The sequence below is a fragment of the Aquarana catesbeiana genome, linkage group LG01, assembly GCF_042186555.1.
Source record: "Aquarana catesbeiana isolate 2022-GZ linkage group LG01, ASM4218655v1, whole genome shotgun sequence".
Taxonomy (NCBI): domain Eukaryota; kingdom Metazoa; phylum Chordata; class Amphibia; order Anura; family Ranidae; genus Aquarana; species Aquarana catesbeiana.
The window spans coordinates 688,989,496-689,006,201 of record NC_133324.1 but is presented as its reverse complement, the minus strand read 5'-3'; the positions used below and the strand labels follow the sequence as shown (position 1 = coordinate 689,006,201).

The 16,706-nt window shown below is 41.1% G+C and overlaps 1 protein-coding gene across 1 annotated transcript in view; it reads right to left on the bottom strand.

Annotated features, from left to right (window-relative positions):
* BLTP1 (bridge-like lipid transfer protein family member 1) overlaps positions 1-16,706 on the bottom strand; it is a gene marked incomplete in the record, with an annotated part of 561,636 nt that overhangs the window by 327,230 nt on the left and 217,700 nt on the right. The window contains 3 exon segments of the mRNA XM_073603515.1: positions 2,540-2,767; positions 12,913-13,118; positions 13,239-13,345. Of these exon segments, the coding sequence (XP_073459616.1) occupies positions 2,540-2,767; positions 12,913-13,118; positions 13,239-13,345 (541 nt within the window).

The window sequence follows — 16,706 nt, the reverse complement described above, 5'->3', positions numbered from 1 at the left end:
TCTTTGCAGTGCGATTTGAGCCCATTCATTTTGTATGGGCTCAAATTGCACCACAAAAGTATCGGTTTTAGGTATTGGGCATTTGCATGAGTACGAGTATCTCAGTATCTGTGCAACCCCATTTAAAACTGTACCCTACCCTCTCCTAACACCTATGCTTACTAGTATGTGTAAGAAAGATCTGTATACTTACCTGCACTGCAAGGGAGAGAGGGGAGAGTGCTCCAACAACGGCTAGTACAGCTTGAAGTGGTGAAGTGACCCAAACCCTTCAATGGCCCATCTGTTGTCAGCACTCCTTCCACTCCCCTGCAGCTGCGCTGGCTGACATAGGAGGGTGGGATCACCTACTGGAGCGGAGTGGGCTGAAAATAAGTAAGTATACAGCCTTTTGTCATACAGGTTAGTAAGAATAGATGCCAGGAGGGGGAGGGACAGTTTTAAGAGTAGTTAGGATTAAGCCCAGAATTCCACTACAGGTGACCAGGTCATTTCTGCAATCACGTCTTTATTATTTATAACTTACAGATTTCAGTGCTTTTTAAAAGATCCCCCCCAAGACCATACATTTTCTGAAAGTACAGGACTGTTAGCTTAAAAACATGGGGCTCCTGGTAGCTTCTAGCTCCCCTGATAGTTGAGCAAATGTTTTATTAAAGTAATATTTTCACAAAAAAATACACCAAAATCATTATTAGCGCCATAAACACAACATAAATTACAAAATTCCTACTAAATCTACAAAATACATCTGTATTGAGCTATTAAATAATAAATATTTGTTCATCTTAAATTGTACCTTTTTGAAAAATGGTGAAAATTAAAAAAGACATGCAAAGCTGCAAATAAGAAACTTCTACAAAAAATCTGGAGGTTGGCCTCACTGCTATGCATTGTGGTAATGCCCGATGCACAGTGCAGTGTGTGCGCTAAGATCAAATGATGCAGGCATACATTATATCATAACTAAGCACATTATAATGCAGTGTGCTGATGCACATAGAGTTACATAAAAGTCATTTAAAAATTAGATAAAAAAAAAAAATCAAACACTGCAATGTATTGCAACAACGTACTGCAGTGCATGTTATTCACTCCATAATTCAGTATGTGCCTGTTGTTGTATATAGGCCCTTAGCATGTTAGTGCACTACAGTGCACCAATACACATAATCTGCATTACCACAATGTGTGAAGTGCACATGTGTATGCTATGTGTGTGTGGTAGCCAGGCTGAGTTCAGATTTGTTAATGTGTGACAGCGCACGTGTATGCGCTTTTCTTTTCCAATATATCGTTATTAAGTAAAGACTGTAACATCAAGAAACAAAATAAAAAATAAACAAGACCATAAAGATACAGACATAGGTCCTGAATGTATACAGGATACAAATATGAAATCAACATCTTGGTGCCTGGCAATAAGTAAACAGAATGTGCCAAGTTATATAGGATATCTATACAAATAATAACTGAGTGATAGAGGCTCGTTTAAAGAGCCTAGGCAACAGATGGAAACAAGGAGAGTAGAATATCAGTTGGTAATTAAGAAGAGGGAGTATAATATTTTGTATGCGCTTTTAATGCAAGTTAGGGGGTGTTGCATTTGGACACTCTATCAATTTCAATGGGCTGCCCAATGTGCGAAAATCACACCATTAAGTGTGTATATATTTTTTTCTTTGTTACCATGCGTTTTAATGTGATACAACGCATGCACGTTAGTAAAGTGCATTGGGCAGTCATCAATGAAAGATACCACAGCGCACCTGAAGGGAGGACACAATCCCATGCAGTGCAGGAACACGTGTGATTTTATGCTCATGGGGGCTAGTGTATGTGTGTGGTCTTTATTATATTTAGCTATGATAAAGCACCAGTCTAGGTGTGAAACTGTCACCTGTTAGCCTGCCATCATGTGCTATATGATGTACTGTTTTTGCTACACAGAATAAAGGTGATTGCATTGGAGTGCACCCATCCAGCCTTTCTTTTTCTTTATGTTCCTGATGCAGAAACAGCTGAGTATCAAGAAAGGTGATTGTCCTTGAGCAGTGTTTTACTTGTGTGGTCTTATTTGTTTTTTTTTTTAATCCTTTCCCTTTTTTTTATTGATTTTTGTTAACAGTATCATCAGGGCTTTTAGTGGAATGTCAGGAGTATAAGCAGAATCCTGATGTTTTACATTTGCAATGGAGAAAATGATTGAGGACACAGAGACTCAAATCTCTTTCTCTTATGGAGCCCTGCTAATGAACCCTTACTAATGAACACAGGAATGCTCAGTGCAGAAAATGATTCTTGTCAGCCACTGATCCCAGTTATTCATTTTATCAGGAGAATCAGGGGGACCCTCCTGTTAAAGGTTCTTGGTCACTGAAGCGACTATGAGCTTATGAACAGAAGGGAAATCCAAGGATGTAGTGCTTACGGAGCCAGAGTTCCTGTCTGGACTTTCCTGTTCCAAGATAAGCCTTACATCCTTTGGCAACAAAAGAGTTAAAGACATAATTAAAAAAGAGTATGTTACTCTACTCACCACTGGCAGCTTGGCATGCACTTTATACACATTGACCAGCACGGTGATGTCCCATGGCCTCAGGGTGAGAGGATGAATTAATTTGGTGGCTAGGTCGTGATCCCTCTTGTCATTCTCCATTGCTACTGCAGTCCAGCCAGAGCTAGAAGATGTGGCCATTGATAATACAGGGCTGGAGGTGCTGTCTTCAAAGTCTGTGTACATGTCATCCTCTCCAAAATAGTTTTCCTGAAGCAGGGAAAAGTGAAAATTGGTAATAAACAAAATCCAGGTAATATGCAAACAATCATTACCATAACTTGAAACATCAAATACAACTATTTGCTTTGAAATTTAAAAGTAGCTGTGCACAAACCAAAAAAAAAAAAGAAAACAATCAGATAATCTCTGCATATTGTAATCTGTTAAAAGAGAAGTTTGAGAAATGTTTTCCTTTTTTAAATCATACTCAACTAGGTGGATGCAGCATCGATCCGATGCTGCATCTGTCCCCCGCCGGATCTATGGCTGAGACCGGAGTGATCAAACACCGCTGGTCGCTCAGTTCTACTTGCTGCTCTGGCTGAGAGTGGTGACTGTCAGTCACCACTGTCTGTTCTGCCCCTCCAACGCTCACTGGAGCGTCTGGCTGGAGAGAGGAGGGAGTAGCTGGCTCAGTCTCCCAGCGGCACAGCTGAGAGGCTCAGCCGAATGCCGGTCCATATGGTCGTGATCTTTCACCAGGCTGGACCGGCTCTGTGACTTCTGCCAACAGTGGGCTTTAGCACTCCTGTTATCCTCAGAAGTGCAGGCAAACGAGCTTTGGCAGTGCTTGTCCTTTAATAAGTCCTGTCTCTGTTTGCTGTGGAAGCCCGCTGCTGGGTGAAAAGGCTGACTATTAACAGAACAGTAAAAAGGTACAAGTACTGTCCGTTTTTTTTTGGGAAACCCACAAGAAGACATCCTGTTGGTCTGAAACTGACCTGAGTTTAGTTAATGGCTTGGATGAACAGATGTTTTGTTGTATACACTGGGCTTGCTATACAAAGCCCTCCTGCATTGAAAATTGAAACGCCGTTCACTTGCCTCCTCGGTGCAAGCAAAACTGATTGGACTGTTTCTAGACATCCCTGTGTTATGCATGGTTTACAGCTACCAATACCAGTTGAGCCTGCCCACGTTCCCAAAATAGAATAAAAGTATGTATATTAGTGGCTGAACTACCAGGGTCGCAGCAGTCGCACTTGCGACCAGGCCCTAGCACTCCACCACTGTTGAGAGCCCCAGCGGGGTTGCTAGTCCCACGGCTCTGAGTGGAGAGCGTATCTCTCATACAGCTCAGAGCCGACAGTTCTCCCTGTTCCCCTCTCCTCTCTCGCATGGGATGAGAAAGGAGACAGCCGATCTATTCCTTCTCCCCCCGTCCTGTGTGTGCTCTGCGGGAAGTCAATTGTGAAGCTAACAAGCTAACACCTCCCGCGGTACACATAAGATAGAGAGCGGTGGGGGGAGAAGGAGCAGATCGGCTGTGTCATCCCGTGCGAGAGAGGAGGGAGGGGGGAGCAGGAAGAACTGTCAGCTCTGAACTCTATGAGACACTCTCCGCTCAGAGCCATGCTGAGGAGACAGACAGCATTGATGAGCACTGATCGGCTGCACTGATAGGCAATGCTGATAGGAGGCATTGATGGTCAATGCTGATAGGAGGCATTGATGGGCACTGATAGGTGTCACTGATGAATGGCATTGATAAGCACTGATCTGTGGCACGGGTAGGCAGTGTGGCACTAATGGGCATTAATGAGCACTGATAGGTGGTACCGATGGGCACTGATCCACAGCACTGATAGGTGGCATTGATGAGCAATGGTCTGTGGCACGGATAGGCGGCGTAGCAATGATGGGTATTGATGAGCACTGATAGTTGGCACTGATAGGAGGCACTGATGAATAATGATAAGTGTAACTGATAGGCATTGAGCACTGATAGGTGGCACTCATAGGCTGCACTGATAGGCAGCATTGATGGGCACTGATAGGCATTGAGCACTGATAGGTGGCACGGATAGGCACTGATGGGCAGATTTAATGAGCACATATAGGTGGCACTGATAGGCGGCATTGAGGTGGCACTGATGGGCAATGATAGATGTCACTAATAGGTGGCACTGATGGGCATTAATGAGCACTGATAGGCAGTACTCATAGGCTGCACTGATGGGTGGCACTGATAGGCATCATTGATGAGCACTGATAGGTGGCACTGATGGACCATGATAGGCGGCACTGATGGACACTGATAGGCGGCATTGATGGGCAATGATAGGCAGCATTGATGGGCACTGATAGGCATCACTGACAGGTGGAATTGATGGGCACTGATAGGCAGTATTGATGAGCACTGAAATGCAGAACTGATAGGCGGTAATAATGAGCACTGATAGGGGCACTGATGGGCACCGATAGGCAGCATTCATGGCCACTGATAGGTGGTACTGATAGGCAATATTGATGAGCAATGATAGACGGCACTGAAATGCAGCACTGATGGACACTAATAGGTGGCACTGATGAGCACTGATAGGTGGCACTGGTAGGCAGCACGGATTATCAGTGTAAACAATTTACTGACATTCTTGGCAGTTAACGCTTCTCTTTTCCTTACACAGACACGGCATGGGAGGAAAGAGCTGCCAATACCCAGCAAATCTAAATGCATCATAATGCATCTAAACACATGTAGATGCATCAAAACCTGCCTAAGCGCTACGCGTGTTAAGTGCTTGAGCATTCATTCATTCCAATGGCCTAAATAAATTAATATTCTGACAAATGGACTCAATGAATGCCTTGGCTGTGCCTAAACGAGTGTGCAAAATGCAACTTTAGGTCTGTTTGCTAAGCTGCTATTTCCCTGCCAGGAATAAAGGTGTCCAGGGGAGGAAAAAAATGTCCAGTGTGTACAAGGCCGTATTGTGTGCTTTGTGAAGTGATGCGTCATTAGCTCTTACCCAAAAAATCAATACACAAGTGAATACAGACACAAGCCTAGAAACAACAAAAACACATTGTAAAAACAAATCATTACAGGACTGCTACGGGATATCTAGTGATATATGCATGGTCGGAAGTATTTTTTGCTTGGGTAGACTAAACAATTAAAGGATGACGATGTACAATAATAAAATGAAATTCATTCTTTGGAAACAAGGATTTTCCATAGAACTTGTCCCAGAGGTGCAAGTGTATTATCATAATGCCAAAAAAACAGCAGTGCAGGAATGTGTGTTTTTATATGCTGTGACAGGCTAGTGCTATGTCATGATGTAAAAGGTGGCACAGTTTGGCATGTAAGGAATCGCTGGGTCATGAAAGGTACTGCTGTCTCCAAGGGTTCTCGCCCGTAAATACATGAAACTATAGCCTAGTAGACACAGAGTTTTCTTTTGTTCAACCCAGTGGGCTGAGCGAAAATAAATGAAGAGCTCGGGAGGAGATCCTGTACTAACAATCTGATATTATTACAGCGATCTACCCCGCTGAGCTATTGCGTTCTGACAGGGGGAAGCCCCCCCAACCCAAACCCGTGCCCCCACGCCAGGACACACCAGTCAGCTCTCTCAGCCATTGGCTGAGAGCGCTGATCGGATGCCAATCGATAGACCGTTTTCAGTCTAGCCCCTTTCAACAGAAGGACGTTTGGACCGATATTCAGCCTATGTGTACAGCCCTTAAGGCTCGATTCACACCTATGCATGTTGCTTTTGAGCGTTTTTGGAGGTTTTTTTTTCATGCTTGCCACGTTTTTGAGCCGCGTTTTTGCCGCGTTTTTGCGGCGTTTTTGCCGCGATTTGCGTTTTTTTTTTTTTTTTTTTTTTTTTCATTTTTTTTTTACAGTCTTAAAAAAAAAATTACAAAAAAAAAAAAATTAAAAAAAAAAAAAAAAAAAAAACGGCAAAAACGCAACAAAAACGCACCAAAAACGCAGCAAAAACGGTGCAAAAACGGTGCAAAAACGGTGCAAAAACGGTGCACTTGCGTTTTTGATGCTTGTCCATTGAAAACCATTACATGCAAAACGCTGCTTTTTGCATGAAAAAAAGTCCCCGACCCTTTCCAAAAACGCAGAGATACAAAAAAGCATTGATGTGAACATGTTCCATAGGAACCCATGTTAAAAAATTCCCGTGCATTTCTGCAAAATGCAAAATGCATCAAAAAACGCGCTAGTGTGAATGGGGCCTAACACCTGTTTTTAACACATATGGTGGTGTGGGTTCTTTGTTAATTTGGATTTATATGGTGTCAACCTTGTCCTTGCACAGACTGTGGACAACAGTGCAGGACAGGATGTTGAATGTTAGAATACAACAATTATGTAGCATCAGCACCTATAGCTACGACGGCTCGCAGGATCGCGCCGATCTGCTGCCGTATAATGACGGCGACTGGTCGGCAAGAGGTTAATAAAGGAATTGTCAAAAACCGGCTCTTGTGTTTTTTTTACATTTCACTGCCTTTTTGGTGAATGGGTAGGGGTAGTATGTACCCGATACCCATTCACATAGGGGGGGCCGGGATCTGGGGACCCCTTGTTAAAGGGGGCCCCCAGTTTCCGATAAGCCCCCCGCCTGCAAATCCTGACAACCACTGGCCAAGAGGCCCTTGTCCCCATCAACATGGGGGCAAGGTGCTTTGGGGTGGGGGGTGCAGAGCCGCCCCTGTCCCAAATCACCCACTCCCCCATGTGCTCGCTCATCCCCTCCCTTTCCTGACCTGCCTGGCTGCATGCTTGTATAAGTGTCTGATATGGCTTTCGGGGGACGGGACCCCACGCTATTTTCTTTAAAAATTTTGGCATGGGGTTGACCCCACGCCGTTTTTTTTTACTATTTTTTTTTTTCCCCTGGCAATTTTTTCTTTTTTACATTCAGTTGTCAGCGGGAAACTGACAGCTGATCACTCATCGGTTGTTAAGGACTCAGTGGCCGGCTTCCCGGTCCCCTCTTTAGCAACCAGCTATATAGAGTGTGTTTAATGAGGGGAAAAAAAAGGGGGGGTTTAAATACGGATGTAAGTGGATCGGATGTAAGTGGTTCATCTGTTAACATCCGTTTTTCGTCTGTTCTGGTTTTTTTTACAGTTTAGCGGATGTCTTCCGCTAACGTCCGCTATCCCATAGAGATACATGTATGTCCAATTTTCATCCATCAATGGATGGATGAAAAATGGAAATACGGAACACCCGTGTGAAAGGGGCCTAACACTGTACTACTCTGGAGTGCAATCAGAGATTATTTTTGTTTGTTTGTTGTCACAATGAAGATCATTGTAACAACAAGGTTTTCAACTGTCATGAATGGATTAACACGTGATTGGCTACAGCTGGCACAGAGTGCTGTGATTGGCCCAGGTACCATGTGATAACTGTGGACCAATCACAGCATAGGCAACACAGCAGTTCTGCATGAATTCATTCATAACAGCTTTGACAATATTATGATCATGTGATACAAAGCTTTCTCTGATTGGCTGAGTCAGAGAGGCGGGCTGATGGTGTCACAATCTCCCATTTAGAGGAATTGATAGAATCGCTGAGACCGATGCTATTTTATTCCCTGTGTGAGACAGGAAGGTCTCCTCTCGCACCTGGAACACAGTGCTGTATACTGTATGCAGCCTCAGCTACAAACAATTTATAGAGCACATTCAGTAGCTGCACATTAATAAGGGAAATAGTTTGTTTGGGCCAGGAACTAATTAAACTGAAACTAAAGCTGGAGATCAGCTTTACACAGTTTGTTCGGGCCAAGCTGACCTAAATGAACCATTTCTCTCACTAATATTTGTAGCTGCCAAGTGTGCTGTATAAACTGTATGTAGCTGAGGCTACATACAGTTTACTGCACTGTTTTCCAGAAGCAAGACAAGGCCTTCCTGTGAGGTGATGAACCACTTTAACAGCATTTGCCTCATTAAGCGCAGAATAAAGTAAGGCACCTAAAGGACCTTCCTCAAGATTAGTAAAAGGAGGAGGACCTATCCCCAGGTGAGCAGGTCTCACAAAGTCATCAAGACATACTCTGTCTTCCAGGAAGAGGTACTTACAGCAGGAAACTTGGGGGATCCACCTGCTGACAATTCAGGGAGGCACAAGGGCATCAAGCGATGATGCTTGCCTGCCATGCAAGATCTAAGGTGCACCTAGGTGTGTGAACCTCTGAATCACTTCTTTTAGCACAGGGGGTACCGCTTGAAACAAACAGTTCCAAAAACATTATTCCTTAACTGTAAATGTGCAAACAGGCAGGCTTCTTAGTGCAGAAGAGACATACTATCATCTACTCTGCCCCACTAGCAAGACACTAGAAACCAGAAAAAAAGGGAATCAGTTTTCATCAACGCAGTGAAATACACGCAAAACAAATGTGCAAATGGGGTTACAGAATGTTCCTGAGCTCTTCAGGCCAGAGAAGCTGTGTGATGCATTTAAAACATTGTGGTGCAACAATGCAAAAGCTCTTGTGCTTTAAAATGCTTTTCTGTTCCACATTTCAGGGAGCCCTCAGTGGATGACATTAGGACTACTTGCTGATTGACTTACGCAAAGGAACTTAAAGTGGTTTGGTTTCAATACTGAAGTTTACATAACTATTATGCTGCGTACACATGAGCGGACTTTACAGCAGACTTGGTCCGGAGGACCGGAGTCCGCCGGATATTTCGATCGTGTGTGGGCTCCAGCTGCCTTTTTTTTTTCCCAAAAGTTCGACGGACCTAGAAATGAAACATGTTTCAAATCTTTCCGACGGACTCGAGTCCGGTCGAAAAGTCCGCTCGCCTGTATGCTAGTCTGACGGACAAAAAAATTACGCTAGGGCAGCTATTGGCTACTGGCTATCAACTTCCTTGTTTTAGTCCGGTCGTACGTCATCACGTACGAATCCGTCAGACTTTGGTTGATCAAGTCCGTTCATTCGGAAAGTTCTTTGGAAAGTCCGCCGAAAAGTCCGCCAGAGCTAGTCCGTCGAAAAGTCTGCCCATGTGTACGCGGCATTAAAGATTGTCTGCATTACAGGCAGTCCCCGAGTTACAAACATTCGACTTACAAAAAGACTCATACTTGCATATGAAGGGAGACAACAGGAAGTGAGAGGAAATCTACCCCGAGGAAGGGAAATTCACTCCTGTAAGAGTTACCATGGGAAAAGGTGTCTCCACTGAAGCTTTAACTCACCAATCCTCGTTTCCATGACAACCCAAAATTTTCAAAATGCAATTTTCACAGGGACAGAATGTGAGGTGAAATCTTCTGGACAGGGACACAGACAGCACAACAAACATTACAGGTGTGTTAACCCTTCCCTATGCTATCCAAAAAACTTAAAAAATATTTTTTGGCTGGAGTTACACTTAAGAACAAACCTACAGACCCTATCTTGTTTGTAAACCAGGGACTGTCTGTATTCCACTGCAGCAAAATTGCAATCTGTACTAAAAATAACTAGAATCTGATTAACTATTGTAAAAAAAATGCAATTTGTACTTCAACCCATTTGACTCACGTAGTTCATTGTCCTCCATCAGGATTGTATTAACACAACGTGCTGAAGCTGGTAGTCAGTTTTCCTTATAATTTTTTTTTTTTTTTGCAAAAAAATCATTTTGATTTGAAAAAAAAACAGGACACCAATATGCTCATTCTTTATGACATATCCTACAGTCAGTTTCTATGGAATAACATAAAAAAAAAAAAAAAAAAAACTATACTGTTGTATTACCCGAAGATCATTATAAAAATATTGGTCTTGAACCCTCATCTCAACAGGACCTATTGAATTATTTCACATGTATCAGCTGTAGCCTGTCCAGCACAAAGAATTAATTAGAAACATATTCTACAATAGCGCCACGGGTTTTCAACAGACCAATCTGATATTGAGCTGTGAAGGTGAGCTATTTTAGACTGAAACTGCTTTGCAAAATATTATGGACAGCTGTAGTTTGGAAATAGAACAGAAAGTCAATGGGAAAACAAAGTCATTTAAAAAGAATGGTCCCACAGCTAAACCCTGTAAAAAGCAACAGAAGAGATGCTGATAAAGCTTTCAGCTTCAAGCCCACTGGTTCTAATTCTACTTTAAAAACCCTATTCAAAAATACAACAGCACATAAAATGGAGCAATTGTTCCCTGCAGAGTTCTACAAAAAAGGTTGGAGGACACACATGATGAATGTTTTTAGTATAACATGATTAGGATGAAAAGGAGAAGCCAAAAACCTCACAGAAAAAGGAACTCACAAAGATGTAACAGAATATTGATTAGGCATCAAAAAGAAATGCCCTTTTTTATCCAACACAAGAACACTTTCACAAGTCTCTAAAACATGTAGTTTAGTATGTACACATGTAGGTAAAATATGCATACAGGATTTGACATCAATACATCTTCAGTGATGGATGTCATTGAAAATACCCAGTGCATTTTCAATGACAAGAAAGCATCATTCACCTGGCATCACAGCAGGCAGATATGTATAGTTTGAATTACAAATGTGATGGATCAATATTTAGCATTGCCAGTACCATAGTGGATAAGACAAGGGATGCGGCATGCACTTATCAAGTGTATGATCTGTTGCTGAATACAGTTAAAAGGCTTACAGTTAATTATCCAACTTTAAATTACAATAAATCTGGTTTTCCCTATTTTATATAGACTTTTCTAAGTACCATCCACATTATAGGAAAATAAAATTTTCCTTCGGCTCTCTGTAAATGACCATATGATGCACACACATAATAGAAAATTCAAATGCCTTAAAGAAAAAGTTTAGCCAAAGCTTTTTTCCTCCTTTGGATCACAGAAGTGCAGTTTGTTGTGCACTCCTGTACCGCGTTTTCAGCCAAAAGCAGGCTAAAGCCTGCTGTCGGCTGACATCACAGAGCCAGTCCAGGTTTTAAAAAGATCCCGACCATATGATCGGGATCCACCCAGATGCCTCGACCGGTAGCTGGCTCAGCCTCTCAGTAAGCTGCTGAGAGCCTGATCCAGTCATTCCCACCCCCTCCGCAGCCTGACGCTCCAGTGAGCGCTGGAGAGGCAGAGCAGAGAGCCGGTGACTGATGGTCACTAGCAATCTGTACCTGAGGACCGAGAACTGAGCAATTAGAGGTGTTTGATTGCGCAGTTCTCAGTCTTAGAGCCGGCAGGGCATTGATGCTGCATCCACCTAGGTGAGTATAATTTTTTTTTTTTTTTTAACCTAAACCCATACTTCTCTTTTTATTGTTAAATGTCAAATGAATCGGACAATTCTGTACTTCTAGTTTTGCATACACATTAGGACAAGACAAAGCTGACCACAGATGAGTGGGAAGTAACCCGTTGGCTGAACAAAAAAAAAACAAAAACAAAAAAAAAAAAAAGACAATCTATGGCCAGCCTTAACATTGAATTTAGTAAATATATCACTGAAAGAGTTTGGAGTGCAAAAAAGTACCTCCTGATCATGCTAGAATTTTAGAGCTGTCCCATGTCCTCAAAGCCTAGGGAAACGAGCAAAGATACACTAGAAATTGTATTCAACCCTGACATACACTTTAAAAGCCCACTGTGTTCAAAGGTTCTCTATACCAGACAAAGTTTTATCTGTGTACTATGCATAGTTTATTGCACACACGTATAAAAGTATGTGCCTCCATCTCATATTTGCCATACATCTGGGTCAAGAAATCTTGGAAAAAAAACATTGTTTTTCACGGTTAGTGATGCCACAAATGCTTTACCCCCAAATGATTGTACTGTGAAGATTATCATAACTTAAAAAGACAACACAGCAGAGCTATGTAAGGAGATAAAAGGCCTGCTTCCAGTAGTGCAAGAACAATGGAGGTCTAGACATGGGTGCATGCAGAAACAAGCACTTCTATAAATTAATGTATTTATCCTTTTATACTTATATCAAACAAATACACTGTAGGAGTGAGAAAAGTATGAGGATAGAAGCCATTGGAGGAAAAGCTGCATACAGTGCTACATATAGGTTGAAAACCTGCGCTGAGAAAAACCTGGAGGGCTGCCAACACTAACCTTGTTCTGAAAAAACAAGTTATTTGTCAGTTATACTGATCCTTTGACTTTAATATATTCTGAAATTATGACCTGAAACAGTTCTAGAGCAAACAAAGTCAAATTGGAGTTATGATCTGCCGTATGCTTGTTGTAGGAGAATGCCGTAAAAAGACATTAGATCATGTCAACAAGGTGAGACACTTTTTTTTTTTTTTTTTTTTTTTTTTTTTTAAGAAAGAAAGCAAGGCAACCTCTAGGTTTCTCCCAGGGGAGATTTTCTTTATATCAACACCTAGAAAGAGCTAGATGAAGCTGTACCTTTATTGATAGAAAGGCTCTCAGGAGGGGTCCATAGAATATAACTTGTGAATCCGGGGAAAGTTCCAGCTCCACATGCAGTTTATCCGGTGGAAGCTCTGAAGGATCTACTGCTGCTCTGCTAGAAGCAGTGGGAGAAGTGACTCTCTCTGATGTTCTCTTGCTAGGCCTCAGCATCGAAAGCATTGATTCCTCTATTTCTGATACTAGTAATGTGAGGGTAAGGATTGCATTTTAGGTTTTAGAAAGGCTGCCATAGGTCTGTCATGGCAAACACAAATCAAATTGCTTAATTTCACAGTTAAAAAAAAAAAAAACAAGCTTACATGACTGCTTCAGCTGTTCATCAGCCTTTTGTGGATAAATTGGATGCCACGTATAATCGATGGTGAGCATTACAGATGGGACAGTCCAGCACTCCACCCAACCAGCCCTTAATGTACAAGAACAAAATACAGTAAATAACCAGTTAATAATACAAAAAACAAGAAATATTTTCACAATGGTCTCTTCATTTCCCAGGAATATTTACTTCTTTTTGCTAGAGCTTCCACTTTGCACCAAACATACTAAGATCATGTTCCTGTCACCTTGTCACTAACATTGGGCAAGGCCCCAGACCCTAATTCACCTGCTGCTTAAACCCGTTCCAACCGAATGATTTGCAAAACAAAGAGGTCATAGAAAACACTTCCTGACACTATTTTCCAGACACAAGAAAATTCTCCCTTTTTCTAGGGTGGCTCATAAATGCATTTTTATGGGGTGAACACAAAGCTTTAAACACTAAAGCAAAAGAAGCTCCACTTTCATTGGTTGGATTTGCGTCCTTTTTCTTATTTTGTCCAATTTTACACTTTGTTATGTGGACGTTTTCACCTGGGCGATTTGCTGGGTAGTTCTCCACTGGAGTCCAGTTGGCCCTTGCAGATGGCTTTACGGCCGTACCACACGTTTCTAGCGCTTGGGCTGTGTGCCAGATGACACTTGTAGCAATTAGCCTTTTACCTGCTGTTTGGTCCCCACTTGACTCTACTAGCCCACAGGGACTCAAAACTGTTTAGACTACATCTCTGTAGTATGCTTGTGTTCTTTTTACTTTTGTCTTCTCATATTTTTTGTACATTATTTGCAGTATTATGGATATGGACTTTGATGTGCTCCGTAAATTTTGAGATGTTTGATCTGTGTAACCTTTGAGTTGCCTCATTAAGCGACACAGTTGTCCTCGAATATTCAATTATTTTTCTCACTATTTGTAAAATAACGTTTACATAAAGAAGCTCCACGTGAAACAAATCAATGATCCTATAAATCAAGACTGGGATCCTGGAACACCATCAGAAACAATCTTTAGCATCCACACATGCAATTGATCTGTTCAAGCACAAGAATAACACTTGACTCTCCTTAAACATAAAGCCATTTTTTCCCACTCAAATTCATACTATGAGTATGGTAGTAAGAGAAATAAAATCAAAGGCATTACAGAAACCTAAATTGACCCACAACATAGCAGAGATCAAAAACGCTACTGGCCATAGAATGCAGAGGCATTGGGGAACAATTTAAAGCGGTTGTAAACCTCAGACATGAAATATGAACAAAGCATTTCCCTCTATAGATTTCTTAGGTCTCAAGTCCAAGGCTTTGGCTAGGATTTTGGCATCTGTATTAATTAGGTCAACATAAACAGGCAGTAAACAGGGTGACTTATCCAGTGATTAGGTGTAAAATGAATCCTAATTAAACTAAGCAGCTGCTATATTAATACAAACCATTATAAAGGGTAAGCAAAAAGATCTAATGAATAGTCCAAGCTTAAGCAGCGCTAAACATTTAAAACACAATAAATCTAATGATAGTATGTGAATCCAGGTGAGGAATAATTCAGAATATCTGTGTGACAATTCATATAAAAGACATCAGCTGTTTGGACGTTCAACCATCACCACATGTGATTCCGCTCTCTTAGGAGTTGCACTCACCGAATTCCCAATTAACAATCGCCTTTGCATGTATGTTAAGCCTTTGCGATCACTGCCAAAAGGACATCAGCCCGGAACTCCAATAACGATCAACCAAAAGGATGTCAAACATTCTGGTCCTATGATTCGCCCAGATCAAGCAAGCCGAAATCCTTTTCATACAGCTCGGGCACAAGGAAGGAAAAGAATCCTCTGCGTAAAAGTGTAAAACTTTTATTCAAAAGAAACCCCTTCCCTTATGCCAATGCACTTATAAACATAATGTCAAAAAAGTGTTCAGTATAAATATTGCACTGTGAATTCAGTTCTGATATTCTCACCACCTCTCATAGAGATATGATCGCCCATGGTGGTTCCCGGGAGGAGATCGGAGCCAGTGACAGATGCAGCAAGCCGTGTGGTCACGCCTAGACACGTTTCATCATTCCGTCTTTGTCAAAAGGCATGGCCCACACAGCACAGACTTGCAACTTTATAGCCTACCAGTATTGTGCGTTAACCCCTTCTACATGTCAGTGCACGATCCTCAGTGGTTCCCACCACAAAACGATCAAACTCGCATTATACAACCCTATTAGTATTATCTATCAAGGGTCAAACAGACATTTTCGTAAACTTTGGGAATGGTGGCTACCCAAAACAAGCAGATCAAAGTGTCAATGCCTGTTCAAAAGGAAGCCCTTGTCACCACTCTCCCCCAGAGTTACCAAAATGAAATATGTGCCCATACATATGAAGAGCTCCACATATCAATACATAATTAGTTAATATAAAGCATTTCGTAGACCTTAAGCAACAATAATACTAATAATAAAAACTTGGTATATTAGAGGGCAACTATACATTCAAGAAACTCTATCCATTAACGTATATCCATTCAGTAATGTAAGCAGTTAATTAATCGATGACCTCCAATAATTTTATACGTTATTCATTCTGCAAACATTATTATTTCAAATGTGTCAGCACCACAGAAAAAATTGGTCACCTAATATGACCCAAATTCTAAACTATTCCAAAAAACAATTATACATATTAATAGTAATAAAAACAAACTTATATTTGTTTTAAAATTGTAACATAAGTTTTGAAATTAAAAATTGATACCAACATATTCAATTTATATTGATCCTCACGTAGATGAAAAATGTTATAAGTGTAAATAGGATAAAAAGAACCTAAAAAAAAATAAATTCAAGTGACTGGATATTAAACCTGTAAACTGAATGGTACTTCCACACTCCAAACTACCTCTCTAAACCCCACCCACAAAGGGGCGTCCACCCTAAATGGAAACCCAAATGGGAAGGAGGGGAGGGGGATGGTATTGTTCATACATTCATAACAAACGGGACCAATAAAAAGAACTGCCATATATTCCTCATATATTCTTTTTCACTTGTACAAACAAGCACATGTCCATTATATTAGATTCCCAGTGTGGGAATCAAAGTACCATTAACTTTACAGGTTTAACATCCAGTCTCTTGAATTAATTTATTTTAGGTCCTTTTTATTCTATTTACACTTATAAAATTTTTCATCTACGTGAGAATCAATATAATTTGATGTTGGTATCAATTTTCAATTTCAAAACTTATGTTACAATTTTAAAACAAATATATATATATATATTTTTAATATATATAATTGGTTTTTGGAATAGTTTAGAATTTGGGTCATATTAGGTTACCAATTTTTTCTGTGGGGCTGACACATTTGAAATAATAAGGCTTGAAGAATGAATAACATATAAAATTATTGGAGGTCATCCATTAAATGCTTACATTACCGATTGGATATACG